Raw genomic sequence first — 24,328 nt, forward strand, 5'->3', positions numbered from 1 at the left:
AGTTTGTGGATCTGAACAAAAGACAGAAGAATGAAGGATGGGGACCGAAATGGAAAGCTAGCCTTATGAGGAATTCCGATTTTAAAAATAAGAGGGTTTTTGATCTTTAGCAGATAGGCAAGAACAGAGAGCAAAGTCCCTGGTGGCTCCTGACAAGACACTAGACGCCTGTACTGTGGTCTGGAGCACAACAGGACTTGCTGGCTCTACTCCAGACACGAGTGTTCTCGTGATGATGGATTTTCACACTTTTTAATCAGTTACGCCCCAGTTGTATGTTTAATCTTTTCCTTCTCTACCTGCCCCCAACACACAGGAGAATAACCTTCCCATTATAAACTGAAATTAATGGTTTATGCTTATGAACACGCTGAATACCAGCCTGGTTTCTTTGCTTTTTGAACAATACAATAATACATTCGAGTAGAAATTCACAGGTGCCAAAGCAAACATAATTTTGAGGTAAATGCCCTTTTCCCATTGTTGTCTGATTAATTGTTCTAAACCATAGTGTGACCTTGTCATTATTCTGCGATCCAAAAACCCGTCCCTTGTGCATCTGTCTGGGGAGGTTTGTACTAACAGGCCCCCCATCTGACCTTTAAATCTCCTCTACCAGCCCACATTCCATCCGCTCATCCTCTGTGACCCAGTTCCAACACCATGATCCCTGGTTCCCTCTCAAGGGGAAAAGCTCTCTTTGGCTTTGGAGGCTTCGATTTTGTCCTCTATCAGACTGAACTCCCTTAGAGACCCCTGAGCAGGTGCCTACCTCCTCAAAGGGGTGTCCGTAACTGTGTGGCAGAGGACGCTATCAGTGTGATCCAACATAAAATGACAAACTTATTTTAAGAACTGAGGGTTGGGTGCTGGAGAGGTCACGGTTAAGAACATGTACTGCCCTTTACAGAAGACCTGAATGTGGTACCCACACGGGACCACCCAGCCATCTGTAATTCCTGCACCAAGGAGCCCAAAGCCCTATTCTGGCTTCCTGGACAAAATGTTTTGTAATGTTTTTACGTTTATAGGTCCGATTGAGTGATTGTCTGGGTGAACTTTGTGTAAGATAAGGATGCTTTGCAACACCAAAAGACTGACACGCCTGTTTGCTGACGCAGGGAGGCGTGGTTTCCGAAGGGAGGTGTGGTCTTCCACATCTTCCGAACAAGTAAACACTGGGCAGGCTGGGGACGTCGGCCTAGAGACGATCCTTAACGGTGTAATTACCCCAATCTTATGTGGCCGGCACGTCACGCATCCACGAGTCTGCCAAAGAGCCTCCCCCAAGCAGGGTGACCTCTTCTCTTCGGTCAAATTCTCACATTTGTCGCCATCGGCCCTGTACAAATCAGAACCTTTGCACGAATGTCACAACAGCGAGGAACACATTCACGGAGGAGACGAGTAACTTGCCCAAAGACACTCAAGAAGTTCCAGGGCTAGAATTCCGACCTGGGTCTCCATTAACGCGTGGCATCGTGCGCTTTCCAAGACCCCACAAACTGTGAGCTTCTAAGGAAAAAGCGGCTGTGTATGACCTCAGGCAGACACAGGTGTCCTGTGGAGTGCGGTGACAAAGAGCTCTCCACCAAGCCTTGAGAACACGCACGCGCTATCTACATCCTTGGGTCTCCAGGAACTCGACAGGCCCCACGCTAGAGGACGCGCTGACTGTTTATGGCACAGCGAGGCCACCGTACAGCCTCGGATCACAGTGAGGGGACTGGCGGCACCCCACAACCTGGTGACAGGAATCACAGAGTTGCTATCGGGCCCGAGGCAGCACTGGGCAGCCCCAGCGGCCGCCAACCTCGGAGCAAGGCGGGGTCCTGATCACGTGGTCCGACGACGCTGCTCCCCACCCCTGCCTGGGGTCGGGCCTGGTCTGCGCCTGCGCGGGCGCGGGCTCGCTCGCTCGCCGCCGGCCGTCCTGCGGGCGAGTGCCCGCGGCCGTGGGTGAGTCCCGGGTGGGGTGGGGAGCGGCGGCCCGTGTGCCCCGGCTTCTGGAGAGACAGGCGGGAGGCTTGAAGCGGGCCTGAACGAGCTCCCACGGCCTGCTCGCGCACCGCGCCCGGGGATCCGGCGGCTCCGTCCCAGGGCCCTGTCGTGCTGCGCGCGGCGCGCTTGGGCCGGGAGGCGCCCGCAACCTGGGGCGGGGAGCCGCAGGCCCCGGAGGGAATCGGCCTTTGTCTGCGCCCCCCGCGAGATCGCGGCGACCCGTGGTTCCCCGTGGTGCTGGCGATCCCGCCCAGCGCCTTCCGGTCCTCACGGAGTGCGCAGATGGAAGCCTGGAGAATGCTCGTTCCCAGACAACCATGTTGCAGCGGCGGGCCGTAAACAGTGGAACTGAGCGGGGCGGTGGGCGGGCGTCAATTGTTCCATTCTGTCTGGATTGTTAGTGTCAAGTTTAGGTAGAGGGTGTCAGGGCCTCAGCCATATTTACGCCTTTTAGCCTAACCTTTGCTTTGGCCCCTACAGGCTGCTCAGCTGGTCCTAGTGCCCACCTTCTGCTGTTTGTTTTTTTCCTGTAGTCTGTTGAACAGGCATGCCCAAATGAACCTCCGGGCCTTTGCTTTGAAAATTCCTAGAATCGGATGCAGGGCACACGAGCAGCAGACCAGAGTCGCCCCTTGTGTGAATTCTTGTGACACATCTGACAAGAATTGACTCGAGACTCCTTTGTCAGATAGAAGGACGCTGAGATGGTGGATTTCCGTCAAAGATGTTGCTTTGTGTTTGCAGTGGCAAAATCCTGCTGTAGCTCGTTCTTGACCCTCCTAACCTTGTTTTTGAACGCTGACTCAGACCTGCTGACTAGTGGAAGTTCACATCCTTTGAGAATTATAGTCACCCTCTGCCCTGTGTTTGGACCAAGACCTTTGTCCTAAGGTCACTTCTCAGTTTTGCACATCCCTGTGGGCTGCAAGTTACTTTGGGGATTTAGAACTTGCGCTGTTTCTTACAGCACAAAGTTTGACCCTTGGGTGAAAGTTGGCTTTGCTCCCTTACCTGGTGGTGCCTCATGCAGCAGACAGGGCAGTTACAGTAAATAGATTTTGTAGTAAATTGCAAAGGATTGTCATTTCTACAGAGTTAAGCAGAAACCAGTTTAGCAGGGTTTGGTCATGTTCAGAATATAGTAATCAAACATGGCATGTTTTAAATTTTTTTTTTTTTTTTTTGGTTTTTCGAGACAGGGTTTCTCTGTGGTTTTGGAGCCTGTCCTGGAACTAGCTCTGTAGACCAGGCTGGTCTCGAACTCACAGAGATCCACCTGCCTCTGCCTCCCAAGTGCTGGGATTAAAGGCGTGCGCCACCACCGCCCGGCATGTTTTAAATTTTTGAAGAAACATTTGGGGAGGGGAGCGGCTCTGATGTGCCGCTGTGCCCTGGTGGAGCTCAGAGGACTCTCCAGAGTCAGTCTTTGTTCCATTGTGAGTTACTGGGATTGAACTCCGGTCACCAGGCTTGGCAGCAAGCTCCTTTGCCTGATGAGCCTGCTCCCCTTTTTCTCAACTCCTAACAGGACGCTGCTATTGTCTTTCCTAATGTTGCTGCCTTAAGGCACTGCAGAGACCGTTAAAGGCTGGACTCGCAACTAGTCACACCACCCTCCACTCTCATGGGTGGGGTGCCGTTTACAGGAAGTCAATCTGAAGTCTGGGACGTTTTCAAAACATTACTTCTTGCCAGGCATGGTAGTGCTCCCCTTTAATCCTAGCACTCAAAAAATAAACAAAAATTACTTTTTTCTGTATAGAACTTTTAATATTTAATAATATAAATGTTCAACAATATTCCTTATGATAGTTTGAAAAGAGGTCCATAAGTAACTGACTGCCTAGGCTGTTTTCTGTTTGCTCACTAATGAGCCCCATTATTACGGCCATAAAAACTGAACGAAGCAACTTTTGAGGGGGAGGGGTGGTTCTGTGACAGGGTTTCCTCTGCGTAGCCTAGCTGTCCAGGAACTTGATTTGTAGTCCAGGCTGGCCTTGAACTCAGAGATGGCCTGCCTCTGCCTCCCAAGTGCTGGGATTAAAGGTGTGCATCACACCAGGCCAAATGGAGCAATTTTAATATACAGAATTTTGTTAAGCAACAAAAGGACCAGTTCTATAAGAACAAAAAGTAAATGTGGCCTTTGTTTTGTGGTGTTGAGAGGATTGAACACACAGTAGGTAAGCATTCTTGCCGAACATCTCCAGACACGAACAAAGTTTTTATTGTTGAAGTGCACCGATAAATTGAGTTTGTTCAGGACCATAGGTGTGAACAGCTAGTTGGTGCCGGCTTTAGAACTTAAAGTCTATATTGTTAGCTGTTCGTGGTGGCAAATGCTGGCCACCCTCTGCTACATACTGAACTCTAGGCAGGCCAGCCTTGGCTAGATAGTGAGACCCTGTAAATAAAGTGTTCAGGGAGTAAAACCGAAATAGTCTTTGAATTTATAAGTTGTTAGGATCTTATGTGATTGTGTAAATTTTGTTGATTTGAGGGTTTTGTTTGTTTGTTTGTTTGTTTTGAGACAGGGTCTCTGTGTAGTCCTGGCTTTCCTAGAGCTTGATATGTGGACTAGGCTCTGCCTCTGAACACTGAGAGTTGAGATTAAAGCTTGGGCAACCACGCTTGGGGCTAAAAATTTACAAGACATATCAGGCATTTCTGTGCCAGGTTTTAAGCTTTAAAATCTTGTATAGTCTAAGATTGGCAAACATTAGCTAGTCTTATATTATCAAGTATAGTACTACTAAGAGTTTTCAGTCAGGTGTGGTGGCACACACCTCTCTCTCAGCACTTGGGAGGCTGAGGCAGGCAGATCTGTGTGAGTTTGAGGCCAGTCTGGTCTACATAGAGAGTTCCAGTATAGCCAGAACTACTTAGGGAGATCCTGTCTCAAAACAAAAGCTAGTTTTTAGACAGTTGTGGTAGTACCTATAATTACAGTAGTTAGAGGCTGAGGCAGGAGGATTACGAGTTTATAACTAGGGTGAACCAGGCTATAAAGCAAGACCTGGTCTCACACTAACAAAAGTTTTTACCTCGTGTCTATCAACTGGAACCGTAAAAGGCACGGATGGTGAAGATCATACAACTAACCGTTACCAGGCTCAGTATTTGTCAGACCTTTCAAGTGCCTATGGGACATTCTTTTAAATCCACCATATTAAGTTACAAAGCTCTGTACATTAAAAATGAAAGGGACTGACGGTACCTCAGGTTAAGAGCATATACTGCTCGTCGAGAGCCTGTGCCTGACTTGGATTCCTAGCGCCCACATCAGGTGGCTCAGCCCATAGAACCCTGACTACCAGGAGGGCCTGATACCTCTCCAGGTACCTGCACTCGTGCATAGACCCTCGCAGACACACACATGCACACGCACATAGTTTAAAAATGAAAGGGAAGTAATATTGTCTCATTCTGTAGAGGTTTGGAATCACATCAGATCTCCAAATTTTTGTTGTGGGACTGGGGAGGTGGGCAAGAGTGTTGCAGGCAATGAAGAGTTGGTTCTTGGTTGGGTATAGGGACATTAACAACTGGTTACTGTACTCAAGGAGAGGGGAACAACTACAGTTAGACATGAGTATAGAAATTAAACCAGATTTTTTTTTCTTTTAAGGAAATGCAGCTGTCAATATTGACTCCAGAAGAGAGAAGGTTAACAATGGAGGACATTGGGAAGGTTACCAGAAAGCTGTCGTCATCAGTGCCAGGCTCGGTCGATGTCACAGGTGAGTTCTTATAAACTCTGAAGTACCAAATTGTCCCACAATGTGATGAAAGACCACAGATTTGCTCTTAGAAAGCCAGTGGAACAGCTTCTGGAACTTGATGTACAAATCAGAAACTGGGGTCTCTGGGGAACAGTTGTGGGAAGTGGAAAGCAGAATACTAACAAGTGGAAGTTGGGAGGTCAGCCCCACTGAAAACCAAAACAAAAGATCTTGGCAAATGCTGTTTAGCTAAAGGATATTTGGCCATAGCCAGGAGGGTCATCTCCATTTGCTGAGGCTGGGGGCACAGCCTTTGACTGGCAGCAGCTGCTTACAGTGCTTTGACTTTCTCTTCTGTGCAGGGCTGAGCTGCAGTATCAGCCCCACTTTGGCTCTTTTGACTTTTTGATACGTGTTTAATAGGAACTGCACATTAAATGATTTTCACTGGCTAGTGATCTGAGTGGCGTGTGCTCCTTTGCTGACGGCAGGAGCAGTGAGCCACAGCAGCAACAGCCAGTACTCCCTTGCTAAAATACGGTGTTCGCTAGGTTAGGTGTTCTAACTCTCTTCAGGGACTGGGGGTAAAGCCCAGTGGTTGACCATGTGAATGGAATGCATGAAGCCCTGGGTTTAATCCCCACCACCAAAAATAGATAAATGCGTTTCTGACCTATTTTTATCTCATAAGGGATTTATGAGGATACAACCTGAGGAACATCTTTACATCAAATAAATACTTCAAAAAAGAACAGTAACATAGTTCAGCCTTGTTGAGCACCTTCTGTACTCCAGACCACTTAAGGGTGCTCTCCATGTAGTAACTCAATGAGTTGAGCCAGTCTCTGAGGTAGGGAACTTCTGTGTCTCATGAACAAGGCAACCATGACTTGCCAAAGTTCACAGGTACATGTATGGTAGAACTGGGATTTTGATCCAGACAACTAGTAGGGTCTAAGGCTCTGATTCCAGTATCTCTGTGCCCATTTCATAGCTACCTAATAGCATTTGACCAAAGTTCAAGGTAAGTTCCAGTTGTAGGAAGTGCAGGAGAAGGTGGTGGATCGCAGGTCCCTGTTGAGGCAGGAACTCCTAGTAATTCCCTGCGTGTGCTGTGTTCTGTCACAGACTACAGCTTTGCTTGGACTCTGCCTTCTGCTTTCTCTTTAATGGTTTGTGTTTGTTTGTTTCAGTGGATTCCTTTGTCTCAAGTCCTTAGCTCACTTTTAAATTGGATTATTTACTATTTTGCTGCTGATTTGTTAAATGTGGTCTCTTATATAAGAGAAGTAATCTATTTATAAATATAAGGTCCTTTGAGAGGTGGCTCCTTGGTTAAGAGTACTTGCCACCCTTTCAAGAGCAGCCTGCAGTTCCCATGTTGGGGGTTCACAATGACCTCTGACTCCAGTTCCAGGGGATGATCCAACACACTCTGCTGGCCTTCCAGGCACCTGCCAGCAAGTGTATCAACTGCATACGCTTGTACATAGGTAAATGACACAGTGGGGCATGGCGAAACATCTCAGGAGGCAGAAGATGGACTCTGGGTCCAAAGCCAGCCTTATCTGTAGACTGAGTTCCAGGACAGCCCGGTCTACACGGTGAAACCTTGTCTTAGAAAACAAAGATAAAAAAAGCCAGGTGGTGGTGGCGCACGCCTTTAATCCCAGCATTCAGGAGACTGAAGCAGGCAGATCTCTGTGAGTTCCAGGCCAGCCTGGTTTACAAGAGCTAGTTCCAGGATAGGCTCCAAAACTACAGAGAAACCCTGTCTTAGAGAGACAGACAGACAGAGAGACAGGGAGAGAGAAGAAGATGTAGTATGAAGGGTTGCTTTTTGGTTCCTGGCTGCCTGGCTAGCTTAGCCCTGAAATAATCACACACAAACTGTATTAATTAAATCACTGCTTGGCCCATTAGCTCAAGCTTCTTATTGGCTAACTGTTATATATTAATCTAACCCATTTCTGTTAATCTGTATATGGCTACGTAGCTGTGGCTTACCAGCTAAAGTTCCGGCGTCTGTCTCCGGATGGGCTATATGGTGTCTCTCTGACTCCACCTTTCTTTCTCCCAGTATTCAGTCCAGTCCTCCCTGCCCTGCTCTGCTCTGCCCTGCCCTGCCCTGCCCTGCCCTGCATTGCCCTGCCCTGCCCTGCTCTGCCCTGCCCTGCCCTGCTCTGTTACAGACTCAAAGCAGTTCTTTATTCATTTATAATCATAGCATACAGAGGGAAATCCCACATCAAAAAGAAAATTTAAAAATACTAAAAGTGGGTGGCTGGAGAGATGGCTCAGAGGAATAGAGCACTGGCTGCTCTTCCAGAGGTCCTGAGTTCAATTCCCAGCAACCACATGGTGGCTCACAACCATCTGTAATAAGATCTGGTGTCCTCTTCTGTACTGTAGGATACATGAAGGAAGAAACCTATATACATAATAAATTTAAAAAAATCTTTTAAAAAAAAATACTAAAAGTGTAAAGTATAGTCAAATTACTGTTTTGTCCCCGAGCTGGCCCCAAGCCTGCAGTTTTCTTGCTTCAGCTTTCTGAGTGCTAGGATAACAAGGAGCTGCCAGGCCTGGCTAGAGCCAGCTAGTTGACCGTTTTTATTTTAAATGTTTTTAAGTTACATTTCTATTTATCTCATGTGGGGGTAGCACACCTTATGTGAAGGTCTGAAAACAACTTGCGGGAATCCATTCTCCTTCCACCATGTAGATTCCAGGGGTCAGACTCAGGCCGTCGGGCTTGGTGGCAGGCACCTTTTCTGCTGCACCATCTCCTAGGCCCTGTCTTTTGTTTTTGGAGGGAACTTGGGCTTGGTGACTGGAAGGAAACAGACATACAGCTAGGACTTGGCGTCCTCTCTGTGAGAGCCAAACTCTCTATGTATCTTCAGATCTCCATCTCACTGCAGACATACCCACTGTGACCCCGGGGCAGCTCTCCAAAGTGATGCCATGTGTGGTAGCAAGGGTGGAAGGTAGACATCATCAAAGTGTTCTGGCCCTACCAGGTACGAGTTATGTCTCGAACAATGAGGACCATTGGGGCTCTTTTCCTTTTTCATATAAAACTAGAAAAATCACTTTATAGCTTGAAAACTAAATATATGGAAATAGAACTTAGTACATACTTTAACCTCATTTTCCTGTGAGCCTTGGCATCCCGAAAGACGCAGCTTGTTCCCTCCCTTGGGTCCTTAGTTATCCTTGGCATTGATACACACATTGTTATGGACTTCTCGTGTGGCAGACTCGCTGACTAGTCCATGGCTTTATTGTCTTGGAGGATTCAGTGCCTAGCAGGAGACCAGAGTTCACAGGTGTGAAGTAAATGTTAAACAAATAGAGAGAATGGCATGATTCGCTGCTGTATCTCCTGGAAGAACTTTGTCCTGTTGTTTGTTTTGTTTTTTGAGACAGGGTCTCACTAGAAGCCCTAGCTGGCCTGAAACTAGGCTGACCTTTTGACTTCCAATTCTCCTCCTACCTGGTTCTCCAGTGCTGGAGTTACAAATGAGCCCGTAGCTCCCCGGAGAAGTGTGAGTTTGTTTCAGTAGGCTGATGGGCTGTAGCGTGGGGTGGAACAGCCAGTGTTTAGAAACTGCACAGTGGTCTTGGCACCCCTTGTGTCAGGACTCTCTAAATTTTTTAAATAGTTGTTGTGATCCTCAGAAAGCTTTTGCTTATATGGATTGACATTTAAGGTTTTAGGGATTAAAACGAATTTTATTGTTTATATGGATTGATTTAAGGTTTTAGGGATTAAAACAAATTTTAAATAGTAATTACTGTTAACAAAGCAATGATAAACCTATGGCCTGCTAATATCACATTTTTATGAAAAATGACTGTTGCATTCTGTGCCCTCTTCATTTCCATGAGGCAAAGGTGCTTTATAATTTTCCGTACAGCCTTCCTGTCTGGCTAAGAGGTCGATGGAGTCTTCTGTCTTTCTTCATTCAGTCTGCTGTAAGGGCTGCTTGGGTGGAAGTGATTGCAGTACAGCCGGTCTCGCCCCAGGACTCCCCTAGTACTCTTCTAAACATCAGTGATCTAAAGCTAGGCATGCTAGCATGGGCTTTAATTCCAGTACTCAAGATTGTGAGTTGAAGGCTGGTCTGGGCTATGTATATAGCAAGACTTTCTCAAAACTACAGCAGCAGCAGCAGCAGCACCCACAGAAAACGACTGATGTGCTGTGCTGTGTGCATGTGTAGGAGCAGCACGCCGACTGAACCTCATCAGTGTATACAATTAGCAAAAGTAATTTTTTCAGTAGTAATAGTCCGGTTTTAAAGGGAAGACATCGAGTCTGGAAAATGGAGAAGGGATTGGGGCGAGCTTGTGTGTCTCACTCTTGGTAACACCTTCATCATTGATTATAGGTTAAAACGTTTCCCCAGAGAAGAAAGACCGTAAGCACCATGATGGACTCAGAAGCGCATGATAAGAGGCCCCCAATGTTGACCTCTTCAAACCAGGATCTGTCCCCTCACATTGCAGACGTGGGTGAGATAAAGCATTACTTCTGTGGCTGCTGCGCAGCGTTCAACAACGTGGCCATCACGTACCCTGTTCAGAAGATCCTCTTTCGGCAGCAGCTGTACGGCATCAAAACCCGGGATGCGATACTCCAGCTGAGGAGGGACGGGTTTCGAAACTTGTATCGTGGGATCCTCCCCCCACTGATGCAGAAGACAGCCACACTGGCGCTTATGTTTGGTCTCTACGAGGACCTGTCACGCCTGCTCCGCAAGCACGTGAGCGGTGCTCCCGAGTTTGCCACCAGAAGTGTGGCAGCGCTGCTTGCCGGGACAACAGAAGCCATTCTCACTCCATTCGAAAGGGTTCAGACTTTGCTTCAGGACCACAAGCATCACGATAAGTTCACAAACACTTACCAGGCCTTCCGGGCCCTGAGATGCCACGGAATTGCAGAGTATTACCGAGGCTTTGTGCCTATCCTTTTCCGAAATGGATTCAGCAATATCCTTTTTTTTGGCCTTCGAGGGCCCATTAAGGAGCATCTGCCTACCGCCACCACGAATAGTGCGCATTTGGTCAACGACTTTATCTGTGGAGGTGTGCTGGGTGCCATGCTGGGCTTCTTGAGCTTCCCGATTAATGTTGTGAAGGCTCGGATCCAGTCTCAGATTGGCGGGCCGTTCCAGTCTTTCCCCATGGTTTTCAAGACAATCTGGCTCGAGCGGGACAGGAAGCTGACCGGTCTCTTCAGAGGCGCCCATCTGAATTACCATCGCTCTCTCGTCTCCTGGGGGATAATCAATGCCACCTACGAGTTTTTGTTAAAGATTGTATGATATGGTCACTGCAGGAAATGTTATTCTCCACCAACTAGACCTAAAGAGAGTGCGATTTGTCTTTGTTCCTAATTGGCTTAAATACTGGTTGGCGTAAGTCCAGGCCATAATAAGTTACGGACAAAGCATTGACAAAAACATAAAAGGTTTCAGTGGGCAGATGTCAGGGTTTGATCATTACTCAAGAGCTTTAGGTTGTTACCTGGTAACTAGCCGTGTGTCTGATGACCTTTTCAGGGCAGCTGTCAGCCAGATTCCTTTTCCTCCCGGAAGCAAGTGTTGCTAGGCCTTCGGTGTGGAAACAGTGGCATCGGCAGCCAGCGCATATGCTCCGTCCTAAGGCTTCTCAGGCCCACCTCTCACCTCCTTCATTGCTTCTCCGCCCTCAGGGGTCGTCTTCACTAAACCCCAGCATTGCACGGTGGGCGAGCATCTTAACTGTCTAGTTCCATGATGAATTGTTGGCTTTGAGACTAAGTGCTGTTGAGATAGCCATTTGCCACACTTTTTATTTAGATTTGGTGGGATTGCGGTCAATGAAAGCTTCCATTTCACTGTTTAGCTTTGAACATTTTGTTTAATTCAGAATGTGACTTTTAAGCCCTTCTAGAATGTTCTTGTGCTTTTTTACTGAATTCATTGCCAAAAGATAGGGTGACCAGTGGGGACATTGTCCCTTGTGAGTAGTACCTGTCTTGTTCGTATATCCTGTTCTCTGGTACTAGACTTTAAAAATAAACACTTCCATAAAGTTTTATTTTGGGAGTCTGTTAATACAATTCCAGTTTTTTTCCTTGGTTTCTCAGCGCTGCAGAGTGAGGCGAGAGCAGAGGGCGGTTTTGCCCAGTGCTCGCTCTCCTTCTATTTCTCTGGAAAGAGTTCCTCAGCGTTCTGGCATTCTAGGAGCCGGCTTACCTGTGCCGTTAGAGCAGCGTGAGAGGTGTGGTCCGAGCGACTGCACTAACACCTGGAGCGCAGGGAGGCTGAGGAATCCGCAGTTGTATTCTGGGTAAAGGGTGTGACAAGACTCGCGGTCCAGCTGAGTCACGTCCGTTCTGGAGAGGTCACTTATGGATCTTAAATAGTTACATTTCTTTCCCAGGATTTGTCATGAGAGCCAGCTTGTCTCTTTCCATGGTGCTGGGGATTGAACCTAGGACCTTGCACATCCTAGGCAAGTGCTTACCCACTGAGCTACACTCCAGCCTCCCGTTTTTGTTTTTTTTTTTTTAATTTTTGTTTTTGAGACAGGGTCTCAACATGTAGTCCGGGCTGGTCTTGAACTTACAGAGGCCCGCCTGGCTTTGCCTTCTGAGTGCCAGGATTAATTAAAGGCATGAGCTGCCGTCCCTGGCCTCTCTGGTCTGTAAATCTTTAAAGCCAGCTTGGCCTCGCTCTGGCTGATTGCATCCAAGCGCTTACCCCTACAAACTGACATCAGACCCTCAGCTGGAGTTTGCTCAGTTTCTGGGGCAGGTAATCCAGAACAGCTGTTCCCTCTAACGTTAACGCTGGATAAAGACGGTAAACATCCTCCCGGCTAGGAAGGCTGGGAGCAGGAGCACTGGGGTGGCGGTAATGGAGGCCAGCGGCTGCGGGGCAACACTGAATGGAGGATTGTGTGCGCTGCAGCCATCACGTAGGTGTGAGGGCTCAGATGACACGATTTGACCCAGATAAATCTGAGTCCTGCCCTGGCTTCAGTTAAGATGTGAAGGCAGTGAACTTTGGCGCCGTGACCTCTGACCCCGTGTTGGCACGTGCAGCATGGCCGCGCAGGGCCGGTGCGTTCGTCAGGGATGTGTCCCCGGCCGTGAACTTCACGGGCCGCCAGTGGCGGTGTTTTCCTTCGCACTCCGTGCCGGTGGTGGAAGTTGTCAAGCACTCCTGTGTCGTACATGAGCTTAGAAGGGTTGGCTCTGGCTCTCGCTGGCTCAATCATGTGGCGTCTCACAGCAATTACTAAACTTTCAGTGACTTTTAACTTGAAGCGTTTTGTCGCTCAGAGCTCTCGAAGACTAAACTGCAGTGTGTTACAGAGACGGCTTTGTCTCCTGTAAATTTCAGCTTGACAGAAAGCTCATAACTTGTAGCCCACTTTGTCTGAGCTTTTACACCAGAATGTAATTCATAGGTTCTAATTAGTATGGTGGTGTTTTCCACAAGCAGCCCTGATTAAAGAACTCTAAAAAGCTTTAAAGTGGCCCTTCTGTTACACGTGTGGCCCAGGTGGCTCGTGAGCACGGGACCCTTGTGTCCCTCGCGTCTCACCTGATGCCGTCAGAAACAGCATGAGTGCCGTGAGCCTTCAGGACTGCACCGGTGCCGACACAGCCTTGCATGGTGGCAGATCCGCGTCTTACTCCATTTGTGGTTAGAGACAGATGTCCGTGCCTATCAGCATCCGTCCTGTGGAATCCATGTAATCACTTGCTGTCTGTGGTGACCCTGTGCAATAAAGCAGAGTTGTACATATATATAGTTTTATTTGGGTGCCTGAAATTCCTGAGCTCAGTTACAGACTTGTAAGGTGCAGGGCTGGCTTTGTGTGACTGCCGTCGAATGAACACTGGTTGGGATGAGACAAGTGGGTCCGGTCAGAGGCGAGGCTGCAGACTGTTGGCCATAAGGCACTCATACTTGGTTTATGTTAAATGTATTTTTTCTCATGTACAAATAAATGCATATCAAAAACTTGAATATGCTCTCTTGAGACTTACAAATTGCTAGTTTTGTTGTGGTTTCTTTTGTTTGTTTTCTCTGTGTAGCCTTGGCTGTCCTAGAACTAGCTCTTGTAGACCAGGCTGGCCTCGAACTCACAGAGATCCACTTGCCTCTGCCTCCCAAGTGCTGGAATTAAAGGCGTGGCCACCACCCACGGCTGATTTCTAGGTTATAATGCTCTTGCTTGCCAAGTTGGTGAGGAGGTAGGTCTACATATTATAAGAAACAGGACAGATTTCTTGTAATATGGGTCTACATATCTTCTTTTTATATTAAAAGTGGCATGGGCTGGAGACATGGCTCAGAGGTTAAGAGCACTGCTTGCTCTTCCAAAGGTCCTGAGTTCAATTCCCAGCAACCACATGGTGGCTCACAACCATCTGTAATGAGGTCTGGTGCCCTCTCCTGACCTGCAGGCGTACACACAGACAGAATATTGTATACATAATAAATAAATAAATATTTTAAAAAAAATAAATAAAAGTGGCAAAATACATATGGATCCACACATATTCTTTTTTTTTTTTTTTTTTTTTTTTTGTTTTTCGAGACAGGGTTTCTCTGTGGTTTTGGAGCCTGTCCTGGAACTAGCTCTTGTAGACCAGGCTGGTCTCGAACTCACAGAGATCCGCCTGCCTCTGCCTCCCAAGTGCTGGGATTAAAGGCGTGCGCCACCACGCCCGTCCACACATATTCTTTATTAAAAATGGCTAGACAAAGCTTCAGTTGCTCTTTCGAGTTGTGAGTTTGAGTAAATCTGTTAAATATTTCTGTTAACTTTTGTGAAGTTGGAATACAGTTTGGTGTTTGTGACTGGATGGTCTTTTAACCACAGTAGCGGACTGGAAGGTGAGTGTCTTGTCACATCAGCCAGGAAGCAAATGGCACGTCCAATTTTAAGTTGCCCCCTGACTGGAAAAAACTGAAGTCCTGTAAAGGATAGGTAGGTGAGGGAGACTCCATTCTAGCATTTTAAACTGATTTTTGTTTAGGAACGTGTCCTGTAGCTACCCAGTATTGTAAAGCAGCCTCTTTAGGGTCGAGCATTCTGAGTATTGAGTCCACATTTAACACAGAACTTTGGCTTCCCAACAAATTCCGAAGGAAAACAGAAAGCTCTTTTTATTGGGTGCTGTTTCCTAGGCTGCATTGAGTTGTGTGCACCCCCTCGCCCCACCCAGGAGGGAGGCGTTGTGAGAAACCAACCACAGTCATGCTCGTCAGTGGATCACAGGCAAACATGGCGGCAGGCCCTTCTTCCAGGCTGGCAGGCAGCACCTGCCCCGTGGGATGTCTGGCGTTTGTTAGCTTCCCTCCCATAGGGCTGGAAAGCTTTGGTTTGCTAGGCTCGGGTGTAAGAAAAAAAGGAGCTCTCCCAGCCTCCTGAGGATGGGGATGTTTGGAGTGCTACACAGCAGGAAGGATTGTACCTCCCTGAAGAGCCCAGACGGTGAGGGATTCAGGGGGCAGAAAAATGTAATTAGTAAAACGTAAAAATCACTGTCCTACACCACAGGGAAATGCCGGTCATTTTTCCTCTCAGCTGACCCCTGACTTGGCAAACCGGTCAGATAAACTGCTTCACCTTGGCACACTCTTGACTCCGCAGCGCTCTTAGTAGGAAATGAACATGGTGTAGCTCACTCTTGTGAGCTGCACTCTTGGCTTAATCTGTAGGGCTTGAGTTATGTCCCTGACCAGGAGCTTGGGGACAGGGTCTGTGTCCCAGGTCTTTGAACCCACTAAGGTTCATACCCCATAGAAGAAGCATAATCTCATCCCAGACATTGTCACATGCCCCTCATTTCAAAGATGGGCTTTTTTGTTATTAGAATATTCTGTTGTTGTTTTGTTTTGTTTTTCTAGGCAGGGTTTCTCTGTAGTTTTGGAGCCTGTCCTAGAACTTGCTCTGTAGACCAGGCTGGTCTCAAACTCACAGAGATCCCTCTGTCTCTGCCTCCCAAGTGCTGGGATTAACGGCATGTGCCACCACCGCCTGGCCAATTTATTCTTTCTGAAAGCTGTCACAGTGTGAGGGTCTGCCCACTTCTGACCAGAAAGCACTGGGGTAAGATTCATGGTTTTGCCGTCCGGAACTGTAATTTTTAAGAAATGCTAAGAACGCCTTCAATTAAATCCACTTGTTTTGGTTTGAACTTTGTGTATGACTCTTGGCTGTGTATGCATGCAGTACCTGCAAAGGTCAGAAGAGGGTGTCAGACCCCATATGGAACTGGAATCATAGACAGTTGTGAGGCACCTTGTAGTGTTGGGAATTGAATTCTGGTCCTCTGGAAAAGCAGCCATCTCTCCAGCCCCTCAATGTTATGTAACAACATTGATTTTGAGTTGGGGTAGTAGTTCATGGCTGTAATTCCAACAGTCTAGGGGGCAGAGGCTGGAAGCTGGCTACATGTTCAAGACCAGTCTACTGGTGACCAGTTCAAGCCAACTAGGACTACATAGTGACTCCTGTCTCCGAGAAACAGAAACAACCCACTCAAAGAACAAGTTAGGCGATAACCCCTTAAGAATAAACACAACGAATGTATCAATGTATTTATAAAAGAGCTTGATATTTTATATTTAATTCCTCCCCCCTCGTTACCTAGTATTTAATGTTTGAAAAGCCTTCTGTTCACAATGAGATTTGGATCCTTGATTTTACCCTAATAAAAACTGTTTTCATTAACACAGCAGTAATGTAAACACAGCAGTGGATCATACTCATAATGTAAATGGTTTCCTAGGGAACTAGGGGTTTTTTTTTTAATATAAAGAATGAATAAATAATTTTGTTTTCCAAGGCTGGGGGTCCAACTTGCCTCCAGGCTGCTAAGCAGAGTCTCTACTTAAGCCCTACACAATGTTTTGAATTACGTATCCCTGGCTGTTTTCTTTCCTTGTCACTGGCAACGCAGGAGCAGCGACTTACAGCTCTTACCAGAGTGCCTTAGCGCCAGCTTTCCTCCTGACTTAGAAAGGTCTGCTCCTGGAAAGCTGACCTCAGGGTAACTGCCCAGGAATTCAGACGTTAAATGGGGAGACGTTGGCTCCAGCGGAAGGAACGCTGCGCTGCTGACATTTGAGGGACCTGATAGGACACACTGCTGTTCATCTGAGGATGGTGGATCTGATAGGACACACTGCTGTTCATCCACACTGTCAACCGCAGAATTGTTTTCTCAACAGGCCTGACCACCCCAGAAACATGCAATTCCCTGAGAGTTACCTTCTGACCTCTACACACACATACGATGGCATTGTCTCTCACACACAACAAAAAACTTACACAGGAAAGATTTAAAGTTGTTTTCTTTTTTTAAAAAAAATATTTATTTATTTATATATTATGTATACAATGTTCTGTCTGTGTGTATGCCTGCAGGCCAGAAGAGGGCACCAGACTTCATTACAGATGGTTGTGAGCCACCATGTGGTTGCTGGGAATTTAACTCAGAACCTTTGAAAGAGCAGGCAATGCTCTTAACCGCTGAGCCATCTCTCCAGCCCCCTAAAGTTGTTTTCGGACTGACTTTATATAGTGATCCATCCAATAGCCATAAAAACAAACAAACAAAACCCTTAATCCTAACTTGTCTTGTTTCTCAAACTGTGGTACCCAGAGCTGCAGCAGCAACAGAAAACTGGGCAGACAACTGGTGGGCAAGGCAGACATCAGCAGAGGACTGACACCTGTGGCTTAGCTCTACCAGATGATTCCAACGCGTTAGAGCCCTCTGCTGTAGGAGGGACTGGGGGGGGGGGGGCAGGCAGCTTGTCCACATCACTGTTCAGAAGGAGCGGGCTTGCCCAGTGGGGGATGGGTTGGGAGCGAGCATGAAGTGAGAATTACGCGAACGCAGCTTCTAGCACAGACTTCTGATTGCGAACAAGGAAGAGTTGTTTGGGGCCTGCACAAGCTTCCCATTACTGAACAAAATCAAAGTGGGAAGGTGCCATGAGATGCTTCAGCAGATAAAGGTGCTTGATGCCAAGCCTGATGTCTAAGGGTCAGTGCCCAGAGCTGAATGTCAGGAAGCATGAAGAGACCTCCATGCCCACACCACGGCATAAATGAATGTAATAAAATACTTAGATCTTAAAAGGTGGGAGTTTTGTTTTGGCTTAGTTTTGGAGGCTCCAGTTCACGGTCTGCTGACTTCACTGTTTGGGGGTGACAGCCAGGAAACCACTGCCCAAATGAACAGCCCCCCAATTAGACTTCTGTTGTTTAAAGGTTCTACCACCTCCTTGCAAATGTGCCCTGGGTTAGGGAACACTGCAGACCCAAACTACCACAGGGCTAAGTGCTGCTGGGACTGGGGAGGCAGGAAGGCAGCTTGATTGGAACTAGGTGTAGTGGTACACAGTTGTGATTCCAGTTCTCAGGGGGCTGCGGCAGAAGGGTTAAAAGTTTGAAGCCAGCCTGGACTACATGGGGAGCTCATCTGAAACAAAAACTAAAAATCCCGTGTGGTGTGTGCGCGCATGCGCATGTGTTCATATGCACACTTGTGGGAGCCAGAAGGCAATCTCAGGTATTAGCTCTCAGGTCATACACCTTTTTTTTTTTTTTTTTTTTTTTTTTTTTTTTTTTTTTTTTTTTTTTTTTGGTTTTTCGAGACAGGATTTCTCTGTGGTTTTGGAGCCTGTCCTGGAACTAGCTCTTGTAGACCAGGCTGGTCTCGAACTCACAGAGATCCGCCTGCCTCTGCCTCCTGAGTGCTGGGATTAAAGGCGTGTGCCACCACCGCCCGGCTATACACCTTATTTTTTAAGACAGGGACCTGGCAGTTCCATGCTTAGGCTAGTCCCAATGGCCAGTGAACCCCAGGGGTCTGTTTCTGTCTCCCAGCTCTGGGATTCACACACACTGACCAACACATAGGATTTTTATATGCTGGAGATGAAACTCAGATCCCTGCCGGGCGGTGGTGGCGCACACCCTTAATCCCAGCGCTCGGGAGGCAGAGGCAGGCGGATCTCTGTGAGCTCAAGGCCGGCCTGGTCTATAAATGAAGTTCAGGACAGCCAGGGTTGCACAGAGAAACACTTTCTGGAAAGAAAACAAGATTAAAAACCCCACACATGCTGGTCATGATTATCAAAACCTGTGTTAGAGAGACTCGCTGGCCTGTGAGGAGCTACAGGTGGGAATTCCCAGGAGAGAATTGTTAAGGTATAAAAGGGAAGCGTGAGAGAGACCTCGCCAAAGACTCCCCGGGCTGGAAGGAAACCTAGACTCCAGTGGGGGCGCGCACCTTCAGAATGTCTTCCACCTTCTTCCGGTGCCAGCGCTGCAACCAGCCCCTGAAGCTCCGTGCAGTGCAGGAAGGGCCCTTGGAAGCCCAGCAGCATGGCAGCCCCTCCCCAAGGGCCAGGACCTCCAGCAGCCCCCTTCCTGACTGTGGCGAGTCGTCCCAAGAAAGTGCCTGCTCCACCTTCTCTCTGCTTGGTGAGTTGACTGCCCAGAAAACTTTTGCAATGCAGGAAGGGCCCTTGGAAGCCCAGCAGCATGGCAGCCCCTCCCCAAGGGCCAGGACCTCCAGCAGCCCCCTTCCTGACTGTGGCGAGTCGTCCCAAGAAAGTGCCTGCTCCACCTTCTCTCTGCTTGGTGAGTTGACTGCCCAGAAAACTTTTGCAATGCAGGAAGGGCCCTTGGAAGCCCAGCAGCATGGCAGCCCCTCCCCAAGGGCCAGGACCTCCAGCAGCCCCCTTCCTGACTGTGGCGAGTCGTCCCAAGAAAGTGCCTGCTCCACCTTCTCTCTGCTTGGTGAGTTGACTGCCCAGAAAACTTTGAACACTATCCAAAATGTTGTCTTAGAGAACTCTGAAAACCTCTCCGACCAAAAAGATGTGGACCACCCGCTCTGTGAGGACTGTACGGACAATCTTTTGAGGGAACTGGATGCCCAGCTCACTCTAGCTGAAGCTGACACCGAGAAGTACAGACGTTTCGTGAAGAGAGAGTCGCTGGTGAGTGAGGAAGAGAGGGAGGCCTTGCATGCGGAGCTCCGGGCTGAGCTGCAGAGTCTGGAGCAGGAAGAAGCAAGGCTGACTCAGGAGCTGCAGGACGTAGACTGCCAGCATGCAAGAATTGAGGCCGAACTCAGAGCAGCCCAGGCAGAGAGCAGGGAGCTCGAACAACAGGAGGAGGAGGATTTGAAGGAATACGCTGCCTTGACAAAGGAACAGCTGGAGCTGACAGAGGAGCTGAGCAGTGTGGAGAACCGGTTGGCGTATGCCCAGAAGCAGCTGTGGCGCCTGAGAAAGACAGATATCTTCAACATGACGTTTACCATCTTGGATGAGGGGCCGCTGGGCATTATCAACAACTTAAGGCTGGGCCGCCTCCCTGGCATCCAGGTGGGATGGAGTGAGATTAACGCCGCCTGGGGACAGACAGCCTTGCTGCTCTTCAGTTTGTCCAAGCTAGCTGGACTGCAATTCCAGAGGTACCAACTAGTGCCCTGCGGGGACCATTCCTACCTTAAGTCCTTGGCTGGTGATGGGGTGCTGCCGCTGTTCTCAGATGGGAGCCACAGAGTCTTCCACAATAACAAGTTTGATTGTGGGATGAAGGCCTTCCTGGACTGCCTGCAGCAGTTTGTGGAGGAGGCTGAGAAGGAAGGCCTCTTCCTGCCCTATAGGATCCACGTGAAGGGAGGGGTGCTGGAGGATACCAGGGGCAGTGGCGAGTGCTGCTCCATCAGTACCCACCTGAACTCAGATGAGGAGTGGGCAAAGGCTCTTAAATTCATGCTTACCAACTTAAAGTTGATTCTTGCTTGGGCTTCGTCAAGGTACTGTTTTAAGGTGGAACCAGACTGGAGCCATTTTAAATAAAACTTCCATTTTGAATAGGGGTCAAATAAAGTTTAAGTTCCCAAGACCTCCGTGGGTAAATGACATCCTGCTTGGCAGAGAGAGACATGCATGTGGGTAAGTGATATCCTGGCTTCTAGTTAAGACTCTGGAATGAGTGGGGGGCAAGCCACCCTGGCACACTGGAGTAAGTCAACTAATGACAGCAAGATATGTGTACCACATAGATAAATGTTCCTAGGAATGTCCCCTATCCCCGAATCCTGATGGGTAGAAAAATGTAACCGTAACTTGGTACAGATGATTTTTCAGGCATAAAAGCATTGTAATGTTCTGGCTTAAGGCTCAGCTCCCGAGTTTGTTTTGCAACTCTAGTCAATCAGTAGCAAACCCCAATTTTTTTGTTTTTTGCATTGGCTTGGTGTGCGAGTTGTGTTGGCTCCAAGTGGACTCCATGGTGCTAGGACAATGAACTCATCTTCTAGAATACTAGGGAAATAAGGTGGCACGACTCAAGATGTGACACGTTTGTGATCCAGAGATCGTTTTGTCTTTGAGAGTTCTTAGTAGCTCAGGTGGACCGTAAATCCTCGACACTCCTCCTCCTTAGTCCCGAGTGCTAGGATTACATGAACCCACCAGGAATGAGTTTTAAAATATTGCCTCAGAGGCCCTTGGTTTATCTCTAGTACCAGTTCTGTGTTATTTGCTGAGAGTGACCCAGATGTCACTGCTGCACTGTGGTCTTTTTTCCTTGTATCTTTTCTCTGGTTCCTCTTCACCCAGGCATTCAAAATGATAGGGGAAAAAATCCAAAGACATAAGATCACTCTTGCATTAAAAAAATGATAGAGATGAGGAGGGAATTGTCCAGAGATGAGTGGAGTCGGGGTAGCGAGGAGAAAAGCTGGTTTGAACTTTCTGAGAAAACTGTGATGGCTCTACTGTGTGGAATGAACCTTTGGAGGGCGGCAGTCATGAGGTCAGATGTCGGAGTGTGAAGGTTTTGAGTTTTGTAATGCTTGAGCCTCCCCTTTCATCTCTAAGACAATTTCAATAAAGGTTTACATTTTCTGAAATAAAAAGGAAACCTGTATCAGAAAGCATGAGAACATATATGCCATTGGTTTTGCAGAGGGGGAGAGAGAGTAACCTAGAGAAATTAAGACGTTCTCAGAGTCAGAAGGAACATAGCCCACTCGTGCCTTGACTTTTGTGTAGGGACCCATGTTGGACCTTGTACTAGTTTAAAGCGCTAAGGTCATGAGAGTTTGTTACAGCACTAATAGGAAACTAATATATATTATTTAGAATGCCAATTTCTTATCCAATTAAAAACTTATTTGATTTGCCTTTTGTTGTTTTTAATCTCACTATGTTAAGGTCATGAGTTTGTTACGGCACTATTATGAAACTAATATGTATTTAGAATGCCAGTTTCTTATCCAATTAAAAACTTACTTGATTTGCCTTTTTGTTTTTTAATCTCAGTATGTTACTCTGGCCTTAAGTTTGTGATCTTCTTTTTTTTTTTTTTTGGTTTTTTGAGACAGGGTTTCTCTGTGGTTTTGGAGTCTGTCCTGGAACTAGGCTGGTCTCGAACTCACAGAGATCCACCTGCCTCTGCCTCCCAAGTGCTGGGATTAAAGGCGTGCGCCACCACCGCCCGGCTAGTTTGTGATCTTCTTGCCTCAGTCTCTCGAGTGTTGTACTACAGGCATGTGCCACCATGCCCAGCTAAAACACCCTGGTTTTAAGTAGCCCCAGTATGTCAGTGAAAGAAGAAACAGTGAAACTCAGAGCTACAATTTGTTAAATTAGTTCATCTATTTGGCAAAATAATCTGAATTGAATGAAACTCGTTCTTGTTTGTTGAGTTTTGAGATGGGGTCATGCTATATCACCCAAGCTGGCCCTGCCTGCGCACAAGTGATCTTTGTGTTTCAGCCTCCAGAGTGCTTGGAAGTACAGGCCTGCGCCGCTGACCTACTAAATCACTCTCTTCTTACCTCTCTCGTGCGGGGAAAAACTTAGAACTTTGACTTTTAAGTGTTATGCCTTTTCATATTTTTTGTTGTTTTTCAAGACAGGGTTTCTCTATGTATAGCCCTGACTGTCCTGGAACTCGCTCTATAGACCAAGATAACATCAAATTTGGAGATCCGCCTGCCTCTGTCTCCCGAGTGCTGGGATTAAAGGTGTGTGCCACCACTGCCCAGCTTTGCATGTTTTTAAATGGCAATAGATTAATATAATAGCATACTTGGTAAATAATCAAGATGTGGAGGCAGGCTCCTACTGATGGCACACGCCTTTAATCTCAGTACTCAGGAGGCAGAGGCAGGTGTACGTCTGAGTTTGAGGCCAGCCTGATCTACATAGTGAGTTCCAGGCCAATAAGAGCTATATTGTGAGCCTCTTTCTCAAATAAAAAACCCATGAGAAAAAACAAAAGAACAAAAAAATTTGACATGAATTCATAATTTCTTTCTGGAGTTTACATGATCAAAAAAGTGATTGAGTGGGCTGGAGAAATGGCTCAGTGGTTAAGAGCACTGACTGCTCTTCCAGAGGTCCTGAGTTCAATTCCCAGCAACCACATGGTGGCTCACAGCCATCTATGAGACCCAGCACCCCCTTCTGGCATTCAGGCACACATGGAAGGAATGTTGTACACATAATAAATAAATCTTTAAAAAAAAAAAACAAAAAAAAAAAACCAAAAGTGATTGAGTCTACTACTGCCTCTGTCTCAACCTTATGGTCAGTCCTGATCTGAAAATGCATGCCCAGGTGGTGAGAGTAAAATATTTCAAGCCACTATATCTGATATTTCATTGACCTTTCAAACATGTTAATCATACACAAAAGTGTGTCAAATGTTTGCAATTAACATTTATTTCTTAAAATCACATAATGAGGTAGACATGTTCAGGGCACATATAAAGGTTTAATGAAACCTGGAGATTTTATGTTGGTATGTGTGGTGGTCATCTGTAATTTTGTCTAGCCACTCAAAGGCTTAAAATAAATCAGTAGGAAAGGTACATCCATTTTACAGTCTTAGAAAGTTTATCTGTTCTGAAAAGAACATTTCACATACTAATAACCTTCTGGAAGTAGCTTTTATAGAGTACAAACTAAGGAACGAAGTCGTGCATTTGTAGCTGTCTTTGAAGGCCTTTAAAGATAGGTGGATGGTGTGCAATTTACGGTTCTTACAATGCCCTTCTGAGCAAGAACCACTTAATGTGTGAGCCAAGGCCACATGAGAATGCACTGCTGCTGCTCCCAGGTTTACAACAGGCTGCATGTAAACGAGCGTGGAGCCTAAATAACTCCACAACCTTGTAATGCCAGCCCAGTTGATGTCTGTTTCCTATGCTTCTATAGAGAGACCTTAGTTTTATCTCGGTTCCCTGAGTACCTAGTACCAGGCATATACTAGGGATCAAGTCCATGTTCAATGAGAATTAGAACCCTGATTTAGCTTTCAAAATCAATAAATACGCCGGGCGGTGGTGGCGCACGCCTTTAATCCCAGCACTCGGGAGGCAGAGGCAGGCGGATCTCTGTGAGTTCGAGGCCAGCCTGGTCTACAAAGGGAGTTCCAGGACAGGCTCCAAAGCTACAGAGAAACCCTGTCTCGAAAAACCAAAAAAAAAAAAAAAAAAAAAAAAAGAACAAAATCAATAAATACCCAGAGGAAGACAGCCTACT

General features: G+C 47.1%; 2 protein-coding genes across 2 annotated transcripts; both read left to right on the plus strand.

Moving 5' to 3' along the window:
- The first annotated feature begins 1,757 nt into the window (after nt 1-1,757).
- On the plus strand, nt 1,758-11,813 carry Slc25a51 (solute carrier family 25 member 51). Its single transcript, XM_057790898.1, has 3 exons — nt 1,758-1,959; nt 5,630-5,741; nt 10,121-11,813. Exons 2-3 carry the CDS (start codon nt 5,733-5,735, stop codon nt 11,054-11,056), a joined length of 945 nt encoding a protein of 314 aa, XP_057646881.1. The 5' UTR covers nt 1,758-1,959; nt 5,630-5,732; the 3' UTR covers nt 11,057-11,813.
- Nucleotides 11,814-19,014: 7,201 nt separating this feature from the next.
- LOC130888053 (beclin-2-like) lies at nt 19,015-21,759 on the plus strand. The gene has a single exon (XM_057790881.1). It carries the CDS (start codon nt 19,052-19,054, stop codon nt 20,627-20,629), a length of 1,578 nt encoding a protein of 525 aa, XP_057646864.1. The 5' UTR covers nt 19,015-19,051; the 3' UTR covers nt 20,630-21,759.
- Nucleotides 21,760-24,328: the final 2,569 nt, after the last annotated feature.

The sequence above is a fragment of the Chionomys nivalis genome, chromosome 16, assembly GCF_950005125.1.
Source record: "Chionomys nivalis chromosome 16, mChiNiv1.1, whole genome shotgun sequence".
Lineage (NCBI taxonomy): Eukaryota > Metazoa > Chordata > Mammalia > Rodentia > Cricetidae > Chionomys > Chionomys nivalis.